Source organism: Castanea sativa, chromosome 12 (assembly GCF_040712315.1).
Source record: "Castanea sativa cultivar Marrone di Chiusa Pesio chromosome 12, ASM4071231v1".
Taxonomy (NCBI): Eukaryota; Viridiplantae; Streptophyta; class Magnoliopsida; order Fagales; family Fagaceae; genus Castanea; species Castanea sativa.
Genome location: NC_134024.1, coordinates 24,010,042 through 24,033,265, shown reverse-complemented (window position 1 = coordinate 24,033,265; position 23,224 = coordinate 24,010,042). Strand labels below are relative to the sequence as shown.

Here is a 23,224-nt window from a genome sequence, read left to right as displayed (position 1 = left end):
ACTTAACGGTAGTAGTAAGTGAAACCTAACAGATACTATATTGACAAAAATTGAAACTTAAAGGATTGAAATGACAAAACTGAAAGTTAAAGGACTGAAATGACAAAAACTAAAAGTTAGAGGGTCAGTTTTACATTTTTGCCAAGATCATTTCTAACGTATTACTGGAGTTTGCAGGATTGCTCTGGTGAGCTGCAATTGGAATAGTAACTAATCTTGACCCATGCTCATAATTACCATTTGATATAGGAAGTTAGTAATATTTATCAAAAAATGCTTGTCACTGGTTTTATTTGGGTCCAACAATTTCACATTTATTTTAATTTGGTTCCATAACGTTTAACTCTTGATGAATTTACCTAACTATTCTAACATTTTATGGAGCGTGCTTAAGGTCAATCGATTATTGGTGAGTGTTGCTCAAGTAGCCTAATATTTTGGTTGAAGAGTATTCAGCATGTAGTCAATTTTGGACACATCTGCCGACGCCAAGCACAAATTTATGCTTGGACAGCACACTATTCTATGAGAGGCTGTATCTGCTGCCGGCTCATGCTTGGTCAGCACGAATTTATGCTTGGACAGCTAGAACTCTCTCTTTTTTCTTTTCCTTTTTTACCCTTTTCCTCTATCTCCAACCCAAGCAAAGCCTCCCAAAAACCCAACAAAATCACACCTCAAAAGCTCACTGCAAGAATCCCAAAGGAGCTCAGCTCCAACCGAAGCAACCACAAGCCAGACCCAACAACAACAAGAACCACCATCATTAAACACCGACTAGGTAAACCTTAAACCCATCCCTCATTTCCCTATTTCCTATCTCTATATTTTACACTTCCACTCTGTACACAACACACATCCTCACAGAGTCACCACACACACACACACTCTATTTCCCTATGTCCTATAACAGCTTCATTTTCATAAATAAAGCCTCAAACACCGAGCACACAAACACATATATCAAGCTCTTACCCTACCCTCTGTTTTGCACACACTTGTTCACGCGCCACCGTGGTCTCGGTTCTTGGCAGATCCGTGAGACCCGTCACCTCCGCATCAACTTCTTGTAGATCGGAGAGTGGTTTGAGGGTAGAGAGTATCAGCTTGCCTTAGGGCCATCTCACAATCCAGCCGAGCCCATCAGCCCTTCAGATTACCACGGCCCGAGCCATCCCCTTTGGATTTAAGCCCACATGTACATTAACTTTTACATAAAATGGGCCACCACATGTTTCATTTAATTATAAAGATGCCATCTTATTTTTTCATATTTGCACATTCCCTTGTGTGATGTTCGTGCTTATAGCTTCATGCTTACCTATTGATAGTACAACACAAGCTTACAAGTTACAAATATCACTTATTTAAATTCCATTTCTTTTCTTGAGGTCAAAACTTACACAGTTCAGCAAAAGGATAAAAAGACAAACAAAAATAAAAATTGTTTTAGGTACATTAACACCACACAATTGATAGTACAACATAAGCTTCTACTTTCTTTATTTTATCTGAATAAACATTTGTATTTCAAACACACAGATATATAGCAGTAGGAACTCTCTTCATCTACTTCCGGTGAACAAAAGCATGAAGAAGAACAGAGCATATGGGGACATTCCCCACAAAGTTACACAGCAAAGTCTAAATTATGGGCCACAAAATTGATTTCCACACATTTCAGCAACATCCCATTTCTCAAAAGAAGATACTAATACTATTGCCTCAACTGTGATTATTTCTGTAGACTGGTGTGGATGGGACTCTTATGTGGAGATATAGCATTAAATTATTAAAAGCATCACCATCACAAATTAAGGCTTTGAAGCTTTGTTCTTTTGCCTTGGATAATGCTAACAGCGATCTCTCAAAAACAAAAAGAGATAATGCTAACAGCACTTCATTAAACCAATTCTTTTATTTTCGGCCATGACAGACTCAAACCACTTCTGTGGAAGATAGCATGACAGGTACTAACAACTAAAACAACTCTATATCAAAATTCTGGAATTGATGATTTCAGTATCTACTATGTAGATCAGAAGAAGAAAAGAAAACTTAATAAAAGATTGCAGTCCACACCACTCTTGGATCAATTTGCAAGGACAAATGCATGAAACCATCCATACTCATGCGTCCATGTATGATCCACATGAATTTGAAAAGATTAATCAGAAGATGAAGCTTAACCCCAAGATCTGCACATAAATCACCACTGATTTAAAAATAAGATTTCTTGGAAGATAAAAATTGCCAGATTAAGTAAGATCACCCCAAAACGAAGAACAATTCAACCATAGTGTTTGATTCTGGTCATGCATGAGCCACAAACCATATTGGCACAACCAAACATACTCGACACCTTAGGCTTTCATCATATATGAGCAGTGATCATGTCACATGCTATTAAGTTTACATTTTCTGCAATGTCATTTGTTGACTCAACTGAAAAACTCCAAGTCAAATAAAGCTTGGCAAAAATATAAAATTCAACTGTTATAACTTGTATTATTTATGATTTTTAAGATATCATCTCATGGTCTTGAGAGGCCTAAATCCTAGATGTTTCACCTTCTCCAATTCCCACTCGCTCCATCCAACCTAAATTTCAACAACTCTGCAACCTCCATAGTAGTACTACCTTACTAAGGAGGAACTCAAATGAATGAAGATGAGAAAGTCTGATCTAATGGGACGAAAGTGATGCAGTAAGTATTTATTCAGGTTAAGGAATTTTACCCAAAGTTTGGTTGCTAAGAAATGTGAGAACATGACACACAATAGAGTGTTGGGTATAACTCTTATGGGGCTTTTTGGTCTGGAAAGTGTTTGGCTAAGAACTCATCAAGACTAACTAATATGTTTGAACAAGAATTGCAAAGTGGGTGCTTTTGTTCTACAACTAATAAGAGTAAGTCACACCAGCGTTTGTAAAACTTTGCAAAATACAAAAAGCAACAAATTTTACACATTTGCCCCAAGAGTGTTGCTACAGATGCATGTATATTTACATAATTACTGTTCATTTGCATTTTATATTTTATTTTTTTTTCTCTCTCAACAGATCTGATCTCTCTCTGTCTCTCTCTCTCTCTCTCTCTCTCGTCACTTTCCCTTCACTTTCTTCCCCTTACTCTCTTTTCTATCTACCTCGTCAGACATGCTCTCTTCTAAACACAAAATCTCCGCACATACCCATCATCAAATACTTTAGCTATAGAAATCTGTCCCTCCAAACACAAAATTCCCACAGAATCTCAACATCAAACACTTCACCTACACAAACCCATATTCATGACCCACACAATCTGGGTTTTTCTCTTATTTGGCTTCAAGCTTGGTGGACTTTTGTGGGTTTGCTGAATTGATGTTCAAGCTTGGGAAATTTTGTGGGTTTGTTGGAATTGATAATAGAATACGTGGGTTTTGTTTTGGTATTGATTTGAGCCTCTACCTTTGACTGGGTTTGGTTGATGGGGGCAGTAAATTGAGGAAGATTGATTGAGGGAACTGGGAAGATAGAGAGAGAGATATATGAATTGAGAGAATGATAAAGAAGAAAAAGAAGGAGGAGAAGAAAGAAAAAGACGAAAAAGAAAGAACAATGAGAAAAAGAAAGGGAAAGTGTTAGAAAATGGAGTTGGCGTGTGGGTTAAAGTTGGTGGTCTATGAGAAATTATTGGGACCTCCTGGAGGACCACTGATGTGGTCCTCCCAGGTCCCAACACCCAATTAAAAAACGCCACCTAGCCATCTTTTCTTACTCAGCTCCCCATCACAACTGATGCCATTAACTTAATTATGGTTAGAAAATCAAACTAATGTTAAAAATTCAGCTCACTTAGAGCAATCACGTTAGTCCAGTTAAAATCTTCTAAAACACAAAAAATTACCAATTTTACATATTTTGATCCAAAAAATACACACATCAGTAGGTGTAAAAATATGTAAAATTGTGCAAATTCATTCCCGAGTTACAGTAACCGTGTATATTTCCACGGTTACTGTAGCTCGTTTATAGATTATTTTATTAATTTTCGTTCGCTCGTTTTTTTCTCTTTCTTCTCCGTGCTCAACAAACAGTTAACTGCTCATCTTCTTCTTTTTCCTCAGATGCACACAAACACACCCACACACAAACCCATCCACACAGACAAATCAACACAACACAGAGATACACTTGCTCAAAAAAAAAAAACAAAGATACACAAACAAGATCGGAGCTTGGAGCTTGTGGAACGGAGCGGATCGGAGCTCGGAGCTTGTGAAACGGAGCGGAGCGGATCGAAGCTTAGATCGGAGCTTGGAGCTTGGATCGGAGCTTAGAGCTTGTGGAACGGAGCGGATGGGAGCTTGGATCAGAGCTCGGAGTTTGGATCGGAGCTCGGAGCTTGTGGAATGGAGCGGATCGGAGCTCGGAGCTATGGAGTTGATCGAGAGGGAGAGTTTTTCAGGGAGAGAGCAACACAAAAATGGGTAGAGAGAGAGAGAGAGAGAGAGAGAGAGAGAGGTGTGTATATATATAACGGTAGTTAGAGAAATAAAAAAAAAATGTGAGGAAATTGATTATTTAATTAAAAGGTGTAGAATAGATGAACTAATGTGGGTGGTTTGTAAAATTGAATATGTAAAATAGAAAAAGTAAGTTTTTAGTATAAAAATAGATGTGTAAAATGAAGGAGCTGATGTGGTTGCTCTTGCCCACATATTGAACCAAAATAAAAAAAATAAAAAAAAATTCTCAAACACAACTCTATCTGCCTCTTTCTCCTCTCTCTCTCTCAAAAAAATTTCTCAAACACAACTAAATTGTAGCTTTTAGTTATTGTATTTGCAAATAATTTTTGTGTTTATATATGAGGTTCATCTTTTTGTTTTGGTGTTTGGATCTCATTGTAAATTTTATTCATTTTGACAATAAAATTTCTCATTTGGTAGACTATTCTTTGCATGTTTGCTTTGTTGTAGAGATTCAGAAACCGCATCAGAAGACGTCGATAGATTTGATCTACTCATGTGAAAGGACTTGGACGCCGTAGTCAAACACTAACTGCAACTATCCCAAGTTCTTGTTGTTTCAGAAACACAGCAAATTCATCAGCATAATTTCAATTCACCACAACAAAACCCATGACCAGATCTTAAAAATGCCTTAATTGAAACAAAAATTCAAGTGAAATTTTTTTTTTGTTGTTCTACATTTTTATTCCCGCAACCAAACAGACCATTATAGTGGTACAAAACCTTTGACACAGTTTATACTACGTCAAAATCGTAAGACCAAAAATCCGAAAAATGTGGTAAAGCAACAGATCATCTTTCTAATCTCTTAAATCTCTGTTTGGTTCCAAAATATTTCTAAAAAAAAAAACGACTATGAAGTATTACTACATGAGATCCAATTTTCTTTTCCATTTTTTCCTCCTAAAAATATGAATTAAAAAAAAGATCCAAATACTCAGCAACCAAACAGAGCATAAGACAAGATCACCAGTCCAAAATCCTCAAACTAAGTCCAAAAACACACACACAAATCTAAGATCCAAAAGAATTCCCATCTCATTTTCTGAGCAAACCAAACAGACCATAACAACTCTGGTCACTGAAACACAACTCTGGACCCGTCGCAAGGAATTCGTGAAGCTCTGGATTGCTGTTGTTGTTGCCTCCGGTGATGGTTTCTGAGGACATTTCCCGGGTCCGCTACACGAATCCGACGGGCCACCCATCTGGGCTTCACATCTCCCACATAATCACAGAGTGTTTTCGGCTGGGTTTGCCCAATATCTTCTCTGGAGAGATATTGGGGAAATAGGGCTAGAGAGAGAGAGAAAGAGAGAGAGAGGAGACAGAGGCAGATAGAGTTGTGTTTGAGAAATTTTTTTTTTTAATTTTGGTTCAATCCGGCTGTGGGTAAGTGGAGCTGAGTTTTTAACCTTGGTTTGATTTTCTAACCATAGTTAAGTTAATGGCATCATTGGTGATGTGGAGCTGAGTAAGAAAAGATGGCTAGGTGGCGTTTTTTAATTGGGTGTTGGGACCTGGTCCTGTGGTCCTCCAGAAGGTCCCAATAATTTCTCATGGGCTATGGGTAGGTGTGAAATAATAATAATAAAAATAAAATGTGTGAAAAATATTATTTAAATAAAAGAGGGTGTAGAATAGATAAATTGATATGAATATTTTGTAAAAGTAAACTTGTAAAATAGAAAAAGTATTTTTTTTTTTTTTTTGCAAAATAAACAAATTTTACATCTACCGATGTGAATACTCTAATTGATTAAAAAGTACAATTTGAAATGTAAGATAGAAGAACCTCTATGGAGATAATTTAATTGGAACCTTGAAGTAAATTGCAGATAAAAAAGAAAAAGAAATAGAATATTTTAAATTTCTCTTTGTTCATCTAATAAGTTATTATGTAGGGGAAATTACACTTTGCCCACCTGTGATTTGCTCGAAAAACATTTTACCTACTTATGATTTAAAAATTGGCATTTTACCCACTTGAGGTTAGCTTCGTTTTTCTCCCGTTACTCACCCTTGTTAAAAACATGGGGTAAATTTGTATTTTTATTACCTCTTTATGTCTTTCTCCTCTCAAAACATAAAAAAACTAGAGAATCAAGGGGAAAAAAGATCTAAAAGTTAAGTTTTGTAAAAATTGAAACCTAACTTTTACATCTTCTTTTCATGTATCAAAACCTAGCTTTTAGAAGTATGTGTCATTCGTTGGACCCTAAACTTAGGGCACGTTTGGTAAACTGTAATGGTAATTACATAGGAATAGGAATAAATATTACAAGGAATAGAAAATGTTGTAATATAATGCTTATTACTATTCATTTGTTTGGTGATAACATAATAATAAAACCTTGAAGATAATAGAATGAAAGTATTTTAAATCAAATTTAAGATATATTTTAGGAAATATCTTACTCATATAATTATATATCCTAAAAAGTAACATTTTTTCAATTTGAAAGAAAGATTAGTTATTTTTTATGATTTTTTTATTTACATCACATGGCTGGCCCAATTTAATATGTTGATGATTCATGCCTGACCCTAAATTTGGAGACTAAAGCTTTGTAATTGTTGTGATATTTAGAGGATGCAAATATTCTTGAGAGTGAGTAGATAACTAGGATTGGGAGCAAAGAGCAAATCTTTTAAGATGGATTTTAGGAACATGCCCAAAAATAATATATTTCTTCTTGGCCACTTTTATATTTAAATAAACCAGCTTTTTAATTTTTGTTGGATAACTTTTTATCATTTATTCTATTTTCTAGTTTTAAATTAATATAAAAGAAAAGTCTTTGAATATGCTTAAGATGCTAAATAACCATTTGCATTATGTTTAACTTTTTATTAAAAATAAAAATAAACCTCTAAATGCAAGAGCAACACATGCCTCTCCACTAGTAAAATATAAAAAGAGTCAAAAGGCTTAGGAATAGTATTTTGGTTTAGTCAAGCTTTTTTATTCATTCTAATGCTACTAAAAAACCTTTCATACTTTTTTTATGAAAAAAAAAAAAAAATTACACTTTGCCCATCTGTGGTTTTCTCGAAAAACACTTTATCTATTTGTGATTTAAAAATTGGCACTTTATCCACCTGAGATTAGCTCCGTTTGTCTTCCGTTACCCATCTCTGTTAAAAACAAGGTTAAATTTGTATTTTTGTTACCCTTTTATGTCTCTCTCCTCTCAAAATCTTTTTAAAAAAAACTAAAAAATTAAGGGAAAAGAAGATCTAAAAGCTAGGTTTTGTAAAAATGAAAACCTAACTTGAACATGCCCACAGTATCTAAACGACAATAAAAATATCAACAATGTAAAGCTTGCTTGGATTGCTAAAAAGGTTAATAAAAATCATGGCACTACCCCAAATGATATTGAGGTTCTCCATATATGGCAAAAGGTAAAGGTGAAATGGAACGCCTGGATGCAGATAATCAGTAATATGGAGACCCAGCACATCGATTGGAACGAAGCTAAAATCAGAATTAAGGATCCAAAGTTCTGGAAAAAAAAAAGTTGGAGGGAAAGTTTCTTATTTTCTTCTTTGTTAATTTCACTTTTTAATTGATGTTTGTTCTTTACTCGATATGTTTGTTGCTTCTCTGTTTTGTGTTTCCATGTTTTCCTTGTCTATTTTTTTTTGCATTCACGTTCTTGTCTGGTTGGAAACAAATACAAACCTCACATGAGAATCCAATTCACACACTATAAAAAGAACAAAATAAATGGAAAAGAAGTGAAGAGAGAAAACCGTGCCTTCTATTTTGTATGGATAGGTCGCTCCTTGTTGCTAAGAACTTGTAATTTCTTAGCTGCACATCTAAAAGTTGATACATGAAAAGAAGATATAAAAGTTAAGTTTTAATTTTTACAGAACCTAGCTTTTAGATCTTTTTTTCCTTTGAATTTTTAGTTTTTTTTATGTTTTAAAAGGAGAGAGACATAAAATGGTAACAAAAATACAAATTTACCCATGTTTTTAACAGAGATGGGTAATAGGAGACAAACAGAGATAACCCCAGGTGGGTAAAGTGTCAATTTTTAAACTACAAGTGGGCAAAGTGTTTTTCAGACAAACCATAGGTGGGCAAAGTGTCATTTTCCCAAACTTTTCATACTTATTCAAGGCATTTGGCCAATCAGGTGAGATGGATTTTTTTTCTTCTCAAGTATACCAATTTGTTTTTGTTTTGTTTTATATTATATTATCTATATATAAAAAGAGTGAATGCCTTGAAGGTGCAATATTTTTGGCTTGTTCAACTTGCACTATTTCACCAGCCACTTTTTTTTTTTTTTTGAATGCGTAAAGTTACAAAAGTTTTACTACATTATTTTTGGTTTATTCAATTCGAATGTTTCACAAAATAATAAAATATTAACACAACAAATTGGCACAATATTTTCACAATTGTTGAGGTGTTAATTTCTTATAAGTCAAAATAAAATAATAAAATATCATATTAGAACCAACCACAACTAAAAATAAAGTTATTGTGCAAAAAAGTACCACATCCACAACATTTTTCATAACAAACCATAGGTGATAAATTGTTATTGGTTCTAATTTAAATTTGATAGTGAAATTACTTTTTTACCGACCAATAACAACCTACTACTTACAATTTGTTATGAAAATGTCGTGGACATAACATTTCTTTTATGAAAATTTTAAGATATCTTGTTGTCGTCACAATATTTTCAAAACTACGGAGCTATTAATTCTTTACAAGTCAAAATAAAATATAAAAAGAGCCAATAGGCTTAGGAATGGTGTTTTGGTTTAGTTAAGTTTTGGACTCATTCTAATGCTACTATTTGGCCAATCTGGTGAGATGAATTTTTTTTTCTTCTGAAGTACTTAAATTTGTTTTTGTTTTTGTTTTTGTTTTATATAATATTATCTTTATATAAAAAGAGCAAATGCCTTGAAGCTATAGTATTTTTTGTTTGTTCAACTTGCACTTTTCCACTGGCCTTTTTTTTTTTTTTTTGAATGCGTAAAGGTACAGTAATTTTGCTACATTATTTTTGGTTTGTTTAATTCATATAATGTTTCACAAAATAATAAAATATTAACACAACAAATTGGTACAATATTTTCACAATTGTTAAGGTGTTAATTTTTTATAGGTCAAAATAAAATAATAAAATATCATATTGGAATCAACCACAACTAAAAAAAAAAAATTATTGTGCAAAAAAAGTGCTACATCCACAACATTTTTCACAACACTTCCATAACAAACCATAGGTGGTATATTGTTATTGGTTCTAATTTAAACTTGCTACTGAAAGTACTGTTTTGCCCCAAGTTCACTGAACCAATCCTTGTTCTAAATTCTTGTGGATTGAAGTTGAAACTTGAACATGTTAAACTTGTTGACTTCCATGATTTTGCAGTTAAACCACATCAGATATTAGTCTTGACAAAACAAATATGGTAGGGGAGTATCAACTTCCAGACATCATTTTGATTAACATGAGAGGCCTGGCTACCTCGAATTAGTCACAAAATTTGTGGTTATTCTCTGTTGATATGGGACGTTCAATTTTCTTTTTCGTTGAATCTAAAGACTTTCAAATTCTCAATCGAGGAGGGAGGTACGTATTTCATGTTACGCATTTTTGAGCGAAGCCGGGATTCTCTCCGATCGGTTTTCATGGGCAGAGAAAGCGCTAAGTGTTTGCTAGCTATTGTGGAGGATCTAATGTCTAATAAAACTTCTAGTAACTTTGCACGAACCTTTAGGGATGATGAGAAAGTTTTTATTTTGCAATTGGGTTCCAATTCACATGACAGTTTTTTAATGATCTCGAAACTTATCCATGGCCATCGGAAAGGATTTCTCATGGTGCCAGAAGTGAAATCTGGTAATGGGTGGCGAGGTTTTGGACTTCATCTAAGGAAAGCAATTGCACCTGAGACACTTACCACCAAACAGCCTTTTAACTCTGTCCTGAAACCATTAGTGGCGAATCCCAAAACTTTTCTACGGGCAGCGGCAGAGGGTGATCGGAGAGAGGGTAGTGGTAGCAAAAAAGGAAAGGAATTAATGCCAGAGTTTCAAATTTCAACTGAATCAAATTTGAGCAATAAAGGCCACGATATGTGCGATTTGAATGCTGGGAAGAAGCAAGCACTGTCTAAGGCTAAATTGTCGGTTGAGATTATAGAGTGCATCAGCGGTGTCAATGATTCACTCTTAACGTTGGATGTTGGTTTGAGATTAGTGCATGGGCCAGATGGTGAGTGGAAGGTACAATGGTCCAAAGTCAAGAAAGTGGGCCGAATAGAAAAACCCAAAGCCAAAACCTTTAAGCTCGAAGATAAAAGCCATTTTAAACCCACAGCTCCCTTCAATGCAAAGCCTAAATTTCATCCCAAGCCCATCACAATTTGGTGGCCCAAACCAAAGCAACCATCTCAAAATGGCGAGACCCACCCAGGTAACTTGCCTTCTGCTTCGACGAGCTCAGTTCATGATCCTCGCATAGGCGATGTTGTCTCTAACTCAGTATTTACCTCAAGCTGACTCCCAAAGTTTGTTGAGGCTAGCCCAGTCGATGATGGCCCTCGATGGTGCCGATATTGACCTTATCGGCGCTGATGAGCCCGATAGTAAGATTCTCGGCTTCGATGAGTCCGACACAGCGTTTCTTAGCTCCGATGAGTCTGTTGAGTCCAATGAGTCAGCAAACACCTCCGATGGTGAAGAGAAATTGCAGCGAGACATCCGTTTGATACTCCAGGAGAATTCTGGCAATGTTAGCAAGAAGTGGGGGAATTCAGAACAATGGGTGCTGGAACTTCGAGATGGAAGAAGGGTGGCAGTTCTGATTCAAATTTCGCTGCCTCCAGGTGAAGTCACAGAGGCTTTGGATGAGCAAACCCAATTGGCCTTGGTCCCTTTGAAGTATTCAGACGTAGTGGAGGTGTCATCAGACCAAGTTGATGAGAATGAAGTACTTGTAGAGGATTGGATCTCAGACACTTGTTCAGAGTCTGCTGAGCTACCTAATGTAGGGAGCTTGTCGCCTCTAAGTGTGGAACCACTGGCCTTTTCTCTACCCTTGGCAATGGAAGGGCAGGAAGTGTTGGGTGTGGAAAATCCAGTGTGGGGAGAAGCTTACTCTGAGTGGTTCCAAAGTAGATTTAAAGGGTTTGATAACTTCCTGGACACGTCCCTAAAAGGTTTGGAAAATCAAGCAACCACCTTTTTATTGGCTGTTGAGGTTGAATTACACCGTAGGGCTGCTTTGGAAAAAAAAGCACGTGATTTGAAGAGTTCTGGAGTGAAAGGAATAAGAGAGCTAAAGGGTCTATTCAGCTCGATTAATTATGGTTCTACTTCAACTAGGTGCAGTGGTATTAATAGGGAGAGGGCTCTTTCTATTCCTAAATGAACCTGAAGATGATTTCCTGGAATGTCAGAGGATTGAATGAGGTTGGGAAGAGACTTCAGATTCGTAATTTGTTGCATGCATGGAAACCTGATATTGCTTATTTGCAGGAGACTAAACTTGAATGAATTACTAGAGGAATTATCAAAAGTATATGGAGTTGTCCATATGTAGATTGGTTGTACTTGGGTTCAAAAGGTGCTTCTGGAGGTATTGTAATGATGTGGGATCGGAGGGCAGTGGAAAAGGTGGAAGAAGCAGTAGGGCGTTTTTCTATTTCATGCAAATTTAAAAATGTAGGCAATCAATTTGAGTGGACTTTTACAGGTTTATATGGGCCAAATTCGAACAAGAGGCGTAGGAAGATGTGGGAGGAACTGACAGGGCTGATTAGTTGGTGGGATGTGCCATGGTGCCTAAGAGGTGACTTTAATATAATCAGCTTCCCATTGGAAAGATTAGGGGCTACAACTTTTACTCCGGCTATGCATGAATTTTCTAATTTTATTTCTTTACATGGGCTGATGGATATACCGATAGAAGGAGGCCTTTATACTTGGTCCAACAATTTCTCTGCCTCTAGAATAGACCGGTTTCTTTGCTCTCCGCTATTGGCAGATCACTTCCCTCTATTTGCACAAAGAAGGTTGTCTAAGGTACTCTCAGACCACTACCCAATTTTGTTGGAGAGGGGGAGTCATCGGAGAGGTAGAACACCTTTTCATTTTGAAAATATGTGGTTGAAGGCAGAGAATTTTGTTGATAAAGTGAAAGCCTGGTGGGCATCTTATTTGTTCCAAGGCAACCCGGGTTTTATACTAGCTAAGAAGTTGGCAGCTTTGAAGTTGGACCTAAAAAAATGGAACGAAGCGGAATTTGGCAATGTCACTTTAAAGAAACAGCAGTTATGGAACAAATTGAATGACTTGGATGTTAGAGAGGAGACTCAACCTTTAACAGATGAGGAGAAGTTAGAACAAGCTAATCTCCATACCGAGATTGAAAAGCTTACTCTTTTAGAAGAGATTAGTTGGAGGCAGAAGTCTAGGGTGCTACACTTGAGGGAGGGGGACGCAAGTACAAAAGCTTTTCATAGGATGACTAATTCCAATAGAAGAAATAATGGTATTGAAAGCCTTATGGTTGATGGAATCTTGTCTTCTGATCAAGGTATGATTGTTGATTGTATTACTCAATTTTTTTATGAATTTATACTCGGAGCAGCAAGTTGTTCGACCTTTTCCAGAAGTCTTGGTATTTCCTAGGATATCCGGTGATAGTGCTGATTGACTAGATAGACCCTTTGAGGAGGCTGAAATTTTTGATGTCATACAAGATTTTAATGGTGACAAAGCGCCTGGACCAGATGGGTTTCCAATGGCCTTCTTCCAAGCATGTTGGGGTATTCTTAAAACTGATCTTATAGCTGTTTTTCACCATTTTTTTGCTAAAGGTCAGTTTGAGAAAAGCTTGAATGCAACGTTCATCACTCTCATCCCTAAAAAAAATCCAGCAATTGAAGTCAAGGATTTTCGCCCCATTAGTCTTGTTAAGGGGGTTTATAAAATCATTGCTAAGGTCTTAGCCACCAGACTTCACACGGTCATGGAAGATATAATTTCTTCTTTTCAAAATGCTTTTGTGAGGAACAGACAGATTCTTGACCCTGTGCTTATTGCTAATGAATGCCTCGACAATAGAGTGAAAACTAGTTTGCCAAGGTTACTTTGCAAATTAGATGTTAAGAAGGCTTTTGATCATGTCAACTGGGGTTTTCTTATGCAATTACTAGAACGGAGTGGGTTCTCTGCTAAATGGAGGTAGTGGATTTTCTTTTGTATATCTACAGTTCGCTTCTCTATTTTGATAAATGGCACTCATTGTGGAATTTTTAAGAGCTCTAGGGGGTTGAGACAAGGTGACCCATTGTCCCCTTTGTTGTTTGTCTTGGTGATGGAAGCCCTTGGGAGAATGTTGGTTAAGGTTGTTCATGATGGTCACATGTCAGGCTTTGGTGTAGGTCGTTTGGAGGGAACATCTTTGGACGTGTCACATATGCTCTTTGTGGATGACACTTTAATTTTTTGTGATGCATATTTGGATCAAGTTTTGTTTCTCCATATGATTCTCATTTGGTTTGAGGCGATTTTTGGTCTAAAGATAAATTTAGGCAAGTCAGAGCTGGTTCCTATTGGTATGGTGCATAATCTTGACTTATTGTTGAATGTACTTGGTTGTAAACAAGGTACCCTTCCAATGAAATATTTAGGCCTACCTTTAGGAGCTAAATGCAAGGATAAGAAAATTTGGAACCCAATTCTGGAGAAGATAGAACAGAGATTAGTAGGATGGAAACGTTTGTACTTATCCAAGGGAGGTAGAGTCACTTTAATTAAAAGCACTCTATCTAATTTACCCATTTACTTTCTATCTTTCTTTCCTATTCCTGCTTCTGTGGCTAACCGAATAGAGAAACTTTAGAGGGACTTCTTATGGGGTGGCATTGGTAATGAACCAAAATTTCATTTGGTTAAATGGGCTACTGCTTGCACTCCCATTGCTTCGGGTGGTTTGGGGATACGAAAGGTATGACTTTTTAATGAAGCTCTGCTTGGAAAGTGGCTATGGAGATTTGGGATGGAGAGGGCTACCCTTTGGAAGCAAGTGATAGTCGTGAAATATGGTTGTGGATGGGGTAATTGGTGTACTAGGCCTACTAATGGTTCATATGGTGTTGGCTTGTGGAAAAATATTAGTCGGGGATGGCTTTCTTTCTCTTGCCACATTCTATATGATATTGGGGATGGGTCTAGAGTGAAATTTTGGCAAGACCGTTGGTGCGGTGAAACATCTCTTGCTGTCAACTATCCTAAATTGTTTAGATTTTGCCGAGATCAAGAAGTTAGTGTGGCTGAGGTTATGAAGTTTGACAATGGAATCCTATTTTGGGATGTAAGTTTCTTTAGGGGTATGCATGCTCGGGAACTAGAGGCATTGGCCGGTTTCATGGATACCATATATGGTGTATCGGTGAGGGGGTTTGGTGATGATAAGATGTGCTAGAAATCTGATAGAGAGAAGGTTTCACGGTTAGGGATTATTACAATCTCTTAGTGGACTCTAATGACTATTGCTTTCCTTGGAAAAGCATTTGGAAGCAGAAGAATCCTCCTCGAGTAGCTTTCTTTGTTTGGACTGCTGCTTTAGGGAAATGCTTAATGATTGACAATTTACGAAGAAGGAAGGTTTGGATATTGAACTGGTGCTATATGTGCAAGTGTAATGGTGAATCGGTTGATCATCTTTTTCTTCATTGTCCGGTTGTAATGGATATGTGGGCTATGGTGTTCAGGTTGTTTGGAGTGAGCTGGGTTATGCCGCAATCTGTAGTGGGGCTTGTAGCATGTTGGCAAGGTAGTTTTGGCCACCATCGAAATGGGTATATATGGCTTATGGTTCCCCATTGCTTATTGTAGTGTCTTTGGAGAGAGAAACAAAGTCGATGCTTTGAAGATAAGGAGAGATCCATATCAAACCTCAAGCTATTTTTCTTTAGAAATTTAATGGATTGGTTGGTTGCCTTGCGAAACCAATCATTTTCATCCTTTCTTGATTTCTTAGATTCTTGTAATTTTTGTTCTTGATTGTTTGACTCCTTGTACACTCCCTGTGTACTAGAGTGTTCCACCTTTTTTGAGATCAATAAACTTTTACTTATAAAAAAAAGTACTGTTTTGCCCACCAATAACAACCTATTACTTATAATTTGTTATGAAAATGTCGTGAACATAGCATTTCTTTTGTAAAAAATTTCAGACATCTTGTTGTCGACACAATATTTTCAAAATTACTGAGCTATCAATTCTTTACAAGTCAAAACAAAATATTACAAAATTATAAAGGTATTATGAAAATGTTGTACCATTTGGTTGTGTTTCTAGAAATTTTTAATTGGTTTAGTCAACATTGTTGAGCCAAAATTCATTGTTTCACATACAATCTTTTTTGGCTCATTAACAAAAAATATCATGCTTTCCTTACGATCAATAACTGTCATGATTTTCTCATATGCAACTCTCTGGTCATTATTCAAGTTTTCAATTAAAGTGAGTTCTTCACCTACATTAGGAACAATTAGCTCATCCTGTATGAGTCTTGGTACAGCTGAATCATTGTCACATTCTCCAGTTGAAATTGGTAAATCATACTCTGTGATGTGTTTTCCATGTTGCAAGACTAACGCCTCTAAATCATTGTGAAGTTTATTTTTACATCTCTTTTGTAACAGATGTTGATGGATAATCTTCTAACATATGTGGGTAGAACTCATTCCACAATTCTCTTACTCCAGTTGATAGACAAAATACCAATATTGTTGCAAACAATCTTCTTAAAGCTGACAGCATTCGAATGTCTCTTGTCTCAAGCAGACACTGTCATTTACTATTATCATTCTCTAGTAAACCCCTTTATTTAGCTGCTTGCATAAAAATTGGATAGTTGATCCCATTGACAGTCAATAAATCGTCAAATCCTATTAATCCCTTGACATGATTAAGAAGGACACACAGATTGAACTTCTCTCCATCAAATGATGAAACAGTATATATCCTAAGCATTACTTTTTTATGAGATCTTCTTCTTGTCCATGTTTTGTTTGTATAATTCCAACAATAATGCTCAGGAAACTCTCTATATAGATAATTTCGTGCATCTTGATCAATCATATTCATATAAAAAAAATTAGTGAGCATTGTCTTTTTACTTCGCTCCAAAACATTAGCAATAGGTTCATGTGGTCTAAAATGTACCTGTTGTCTATCTAGAAGATGAATTTGCAAACAAAAAAGGCAGGATACATTCGATACATAGGAAAAGAAAATATCTTCAAACATACCTCTAGAGCACAAACCTATCTTGCAGTTATGTACTGTTGGACCTCATCATAATTTGGGCCTGTTCTAACTTCCATAAAGACACAATATGGGCTTTTATACACATATTTATATAAGTACTTTACACTCTTGATATTGCAACATATTTCAACATTAATATGGCAAATTGGCAATTATATTTTAGCAGTAACCAATAATTATATGGAACAACCCAAGTGTTGTCTACCATAATTCTGCAATGATCATTCAATGGCACGGGATTATTAGTATCATATCATTTGTAAGTAGTGTATAAGTCATTGCCTAGGTAGGTTTTTGGAAAGAAAGGCTTTGGGTATCCGCAAGAACCATGTATCATACACGGTATTTCTGCTTTAACAACTCGATCATAATCCTCTAGATTATGCAATTTATCATCTTCATGGAGAATTATAAGCATTTGTGCATGTAGTAATCCCCTTTTTTGGAACTCAAAGACCTGCACATATACAATAACTCTTTCAAGAACCCCCTTGACCATGATATCATCTTTCAATTCTTCAAATTTCGATTTGAATACTCTTGCAAGCAAGTCTGGACGATCTTGTGTGGTTTGTGCGGGTAAAAGCTCATTTTGGATTTCTTCCCATCCTAGATTGCACATTATTGTGATGAATAAATCTGGCTTCCCAAACTTTTGAACCAATGACATTGCATCTAAAAATCGTTGGATCATAACGCGCGGTCTTCCCACAAATGATGAAGGTAGAATAGCTCTATGTCTAACATTTCTTAAATATAAGATGAAAATGTTGCACATATATGATTAATATTAAATTAGGTAAATTACAAATCACACCCCTAAAGTTTGGATTTCACCCCCTAAAGGGGGATAAATGGTTGCCTATGAAGTCTAGTAGTTCCATTATTTCTCCTCTCCCATCGATGCCAGCTAAGACAAAATTTCATCCCCTTATCAACCCGCATTTGGGAGTATGGAAATAAGACATGGTTCATCATTTGTTTCTACCACATGAAGCCTCGGTGGTTTTTTGGAATTCCCCTTAGCAAAAGAAACCCTCTTGATTGTATTGTTTGGGCACACACCCCATCTGGATTGTTTTCCACTAGCAGTGACTATAAGCTCCTTATGTCTAGCTTAAATCCGAGTGCACAAAACAGTTTTGGAAGGGTATTTGGCAACTGCATATTCCTAACAAGATCAAGCATTTTATTTGGAGGGCTAGTAACAATGTGTTGCCAACAATGAGTAATTTGTTTCACTGGCAAATTACCTCCTTGGCTACCTGCGAAATCTGTAAAGCTTGTCCTGAAGATTCATTGCACGCTCTTTGGCTTTGCAAGGAAGTGGAAAGTGCATGGAGTTTGTTCATTAGCTTCCACCAAGCGAACTTTCCTCCTCCAACAGATTTTTGCGCGCTAACTAATCGATTTTTGCAGGTTAAAGATAATTACAGGAAGGAAAGTTTTGCTATCTCGGCTTGGCTTTTGGGAAGCAGGAGGAATACTCTTCATTTTGGCAGACTCATGCAACCTATTGCTAACATTAGTGCTTTGGCAAGAAATTTGCTCCGAGAGTTTCTTGCTGCACAAGATGTGGAACCAGAGGTCACTATGCCATCTGATGTGCAACATTGTTGTCCTCCAGATCAAGATTCTTACAAGCTTAACTTTAATGCAGCTGTCTTCAAAGCTTCTAATACAACTGGAATTGGGGTTATAGCTCATGATTGGCGTGGGGAAGTTATTGGCGCTCTGTCTCAGTATATTTCGGCTTCTCACTTGGTTGCATATATGGAGGCCCAGGCATGTCGAAGAGCTATCCAGTTTGCTGTTGAAATTAAGCTTCACAGAGTTGTTTTTGAAGAGGATTCGGCTTTGGTGATCAATGCTATTACTCAAGAAGGTGCTGAATTTTCTTCCTATGGAAACATTATTGATGAAATTCATTGCATTGCTATAGATTTCCAATTTGTCAAGTTCAATCATGTTAGTCTTGTATGTAATTGTGTTGCTGGTGTTTTAGCTAAAAAAGCTAAAAACGTTTTAGGGGTCCAGGTGTGGATGGAAGATCCACCTAATGACATTGTTCCCCTATTGCTTTTTGATGTTCATTAATTTTTCCTTAAAATTAAGTCCTAGACTACTAGACTGGTTTCTCAGAAATAAAAATAAAAATTGAAGACCTAATTGTTAGAACATAGTAGAAATGGTTCTACATCAAGAGCATTAAATTCCTTTTGATTTGACTATTCAAATAAAAAAGCTTGAATTATGTAAGATGTTGTGAAAAAAAAAAATTATTGCAAATTATGAAAATATTTCCTTATCAAGTATGCTAAAAATTATTGGAATTCATATAAATTTCATATAAAAATGTATCGTAATTTTCTAAAAATAAAAATGCCTTATTTATCTTAACTAGAGCCAAAATCCCCTTAAATTTGCTTGTTACTCTCAATAAATATTTGATTTTTATTGAAATCAATAGTAATACCATCAAAAAAAAAATTATCAATAAAAAGTTTCTTGAAATAATTCTCCTTAATTTTATCAAAGTGACTGCGTCAATTTTTGTATGAATATACACGTAATTTCTCCAAAAAAAATCGTAAATTTCTCTTAATCATTTTTATTAGGAAACATGTCCAATTTTATTTGTTTAAGGGTTTAGTTTATTTTTTAGAAAAATAATATGCCACAATCATATTTTGATCGTCATTGAAAAGGTACAAAAATATTTTAAACCTCATGTTGCACATGGTAATCTAAGATTTCACCACGTGACCATTGGCTAGTAGTTCTGCCACTGCACATGGCAGCCTTATATCATGTCGAGTGTCAAGCTTCTAGAGTGTTCCAATTTCCAAGACATCACCAATTCACTTTGTGTTGATCTACATTGCTCTAACCTATATGGTTTTAGTGCAGTCATAATTTTTTTTTTTTTTTTGAACCTTAGTTTTGCCATTTTTGAGTTGTGAAATACATGCATTATTTGACCTCATTAGCTTGGAATGAAGTTGAGAGTCTTGTAATTCAGTAATATTACATGTTTTCCTTTCTAAGGAGAACATGGATTTGAATCTCCTTCCTTTATTAATGTTTATAAAATAAAAGAAAAAGGCTTGAATGAAGAAAAATATAATTCAAAGATAGTGACATATAGAATTTGAGATATAAAAGTGACTATTTATGGGCGAAGCACAAAGAGGAATGATTTAATAGTTTTTTAGTTTTTGGCTGAATGGGTGAGTTGCAATCTGATTCTCTGAAGGAGAGAAAAAGATATGGGTGAGTTGCAAAGAGACAAAGAAAAAGCTAGGTGTGTTGCAAAGAGATTGAATGGTCATTTGGTAGTGGTGCTCAAGCAAGGACAAAGCCAAAACTTTAGGTTAGGGGGGGCAGTTTACTGTTGGCTGTGTGCAGCAGTTTCAACCTCTGACTTTGCTTCTACTAAGCTGTTGAGATATTTTTTGTGTATCAAAACAAAATTAATTTTGTTTAGAATTTTTTAAAGGGCAGGGTTGTTTATTTTGGATAAAATTGGTTAATTAAACTTAATTTTTTTAGTTTACTATTGTTGATTTTTGTTGTTGGACTTGTATATTTTGTTTTAGATTTTAGATCTATAAATTTTTTTATGGTCACTAAAATGAGGAAAATGTTAGAGCTACAAGTTATATATATATATATATATGTATGTATGTATGTATGTATGTTATAATAAGTAGTTACTGGTAAGTAAAGAAAAGCTGTGAGTGATGGACCCATATGCGAACCAATAAGAATTTGCTACCAAAACAATTTGTAAAAATGTTTGTGAGTATAACATTACATTTAAAAGAATCAATGATATTATTCAAGGGAAACAAAATGTAATTTTATAGAACAAAATTGCCAAAATTAATAATAATAATAATAATAATAATAATATTTTTATAAAAAAAAATTGGGGGTAGGGGGGACATTGCCCTTAGTCCAATGATAGCTCCGTCCCTATGCTAAGTATTATTGTTCAAATGATATGAAAACTATAATTTAAAAAAGTGCTGCAAAAATACGTGTTTAAGGTACTTATAATGCAAAAAATATGTTTGGTGCCATGTTTTAAATAACATATTTAAAATATAAAAAAACTATGTTTGGTATGTGTATGTGTTTTTTTTTTTTAAGTAATGAAAAGAAATGATATTTTATTGAAGGAGAGAGAAAAAGAAAGAAAAAAAAGAAAAGAAGGACAACGTGGTGGGCCCGTAGGAGAAAAAAAAATGTTTAGTCTTGTCAATGGGTCCAATGATTTTTAACTTATTTACAAAAAGATCACTCAGCAACGTTACTTGAAAACTAAGGGTTCTAAACAACAGTTTTCAGTGTTTAAACACTGAAAATTGTGGTTCTAAAAAAATAATGCATTTGGTAAGGGTATTTTCTTAGGAGTGTTTGAGTTACGTTGCTTATTTTAGGGTGTTTAAACATTTTATTTGGAAAACTCCTCTTACTAGTTTTTAGATTTCAAACAACGTTGTTCAATGATACTTTTGTAAATATTTTGAAAAACATGGGGCCCACTTGATTAGACAACGCATAAAGTTTCCTTTTTCAATTCCAACCAAGGGGCACACTTGTTAGCTTTTTTTTAAAAAAAAAACACACACACACACATATACATGCTAAACACACAATTATGTTTTTTCACACATTAAAAAATGTTATTTGAAACATGGTATCAAACACATTTTTTGCTTTATGAATACTGTAAATATGTGTTTTGACAACACTTTTTAAACTGCTTTCACATCATTTTAAACGACGGTACAAGAAATCTCCAACCAAACGGCCCAAAGAGTCTTTAAAAAATTGGAATAAAAAATCCTTTTGTTAAAATTACGGTGCTAAGTGCTAACCACTTTTTGTTTTTTGAGAAACAAGCCACACGTAGTGGGTTTTTAGGGAAGTTTGTGGTATGTTTTTTTCGTTAGAATAATGTATCATCATCTCTATTATTATTACTATTAGAAACAAACACACACATAATAGAGATGATGATACATTATTCTATATATATATATATATATATAACCAAATTTTTTGATTTTTTGTTGACCTCTCTGGAGCTTGCCACATCATTATTATTATTTTTAAATAATTTTTTTTGTTTAGTCCAAAATTAACAAGGAGTAAAACTCTATCTTTCTAACAAATCCAACTTAAACTCAAACTCATCATTATCATTTTTTTTTAAAACAAAATTATTTTTGTTTAGTCTAAACTTAACAATGAGTGAAACTTTATCTCTCTTACAAGTCCAACTTAAACTCAAACTCAAATATTGATAATTTATCTCCAAATTTGTGAGGTTAATCATAAACATCATAAAAGCAGTGCAAACCCCAATTTTTTTTTAACCCGAGTAGAGGTATAAGCTCTTCTTCTGTTATTTTTTTTCTCCTCTACTTTGTTAAGAAAAAAAAATATTTTATGGCTTTTCATGTATTTTTTGTACATGAACTACCAAACTTTCTTTAGTCGTTTTGTACAAGATAAAAAAGCTTGTAATAATTGAAATCTAAGGTTGTTGCTATTGCATATATCTTTGCTTCACCTTACGATATGAAAGTATGTTAGTTTCTTGGACAGAAAGCTTATATACGATAGTAAGAGGAGGTATGACTTTTATTATTTTAATGTGAGCTCCTACTCAACATCTTTTAGCGTAGGCCATATGCTGATAAGGTTCTTTTAAAGTTTAGACCCATTAAAATTTAAAACTTATTACTTTATGAGTTCCTGTACTTTTTCCTTTTTCTTATATTTCTCTTTTGAATAGTCATATGTTTTTTGAATTTTTTCAATAACTTATTCTTTAATTATATATCTTTTTTAGCATTTTAGAAGTTTTAACATCTAAATTTATGTAATTACATATATATATATATATTATCTATAATTTGTAGGTTTTGAATCGTTTAATTCCTTTTAATAGTAATAGCCATGAATTATTTTTTTGAATATAACCAATTTTTTCTTATATTTTTCTATTGTTTAGTTATATATATTTTGTTTTGTTTCAATAATTTCTAAGTAGTGAATCATATAACTCTTTAATATTTTTTGGTATTTTAAAAGTTTTAATATCTAAATTTTTGAGTTATTTTTTTTGCAATATCTAAAATTATCTGACAAATCATACAATGGTATAGTTCCTTATAATCAAATTTAAGATTTTATAAAATTATTTTAATCTACCTCACAAATAAATAGATTCTCGTATATAGCACGGATTAGCGACTAGTAATACAAAACTTTGAGAATCCATGATAACTAGCATGCATTTCCCTTTGTGTAATGGTATATTATTAGTGGCACACTAGTCTTATGTGGGCGAATTTTTTG

The 23,224-nt window shown here is 34.7% G+C and overlaps 1 protein-coding gene across 1 annotated transcript; it reads left to right on the top strand.

Moving 5' to 3' along the window:
• The first annotated feature begins 11,932 nt into the window (after positions 1–11,932).
• On the top strand, positions 11,933–13,757 carry LOC142620402 (uncharacterized). Its single transcript, XM_075793775.1, has 4 exons — positions 11,933–11,999; positions 12,108–12,641; positions 12,735–13,103; positions 13,228–13,757. The coding sequence occupies exons 1-4, from the start codon at positions 11,933–11,935 to the stop codon at positions 13,755–13,757; spliced, it is 1,500 nt and encodes a 499-aa protein (XP_075649890.1).
• Positions 13,758–23,224: the final 9,467 nt, after the last annotated feature.

Coding starts and splice junctions, on each gene's coding strand:
- LOC142620402 (XM_075793775.1), top strand. CDS start 11,933: ATGAACCTGAAGATGATTTCCTGGAATGTCAGAGGATTGAATGAGGTT. Junction 12,000..12,107: donor TGGGAAGAGACTTCAGATTC/GTAATTTGTTGC, acceptor GTCCATATGTAG/ATTGGTTGTACTTGGGTTCA. Junction 13,104..13,227: donor AATCTTGTCTTCTGATCAAG/GTATGATTGTTG, acceptor CTGATTGACTAG/ATAGACCCTTTGAGGAGGCT.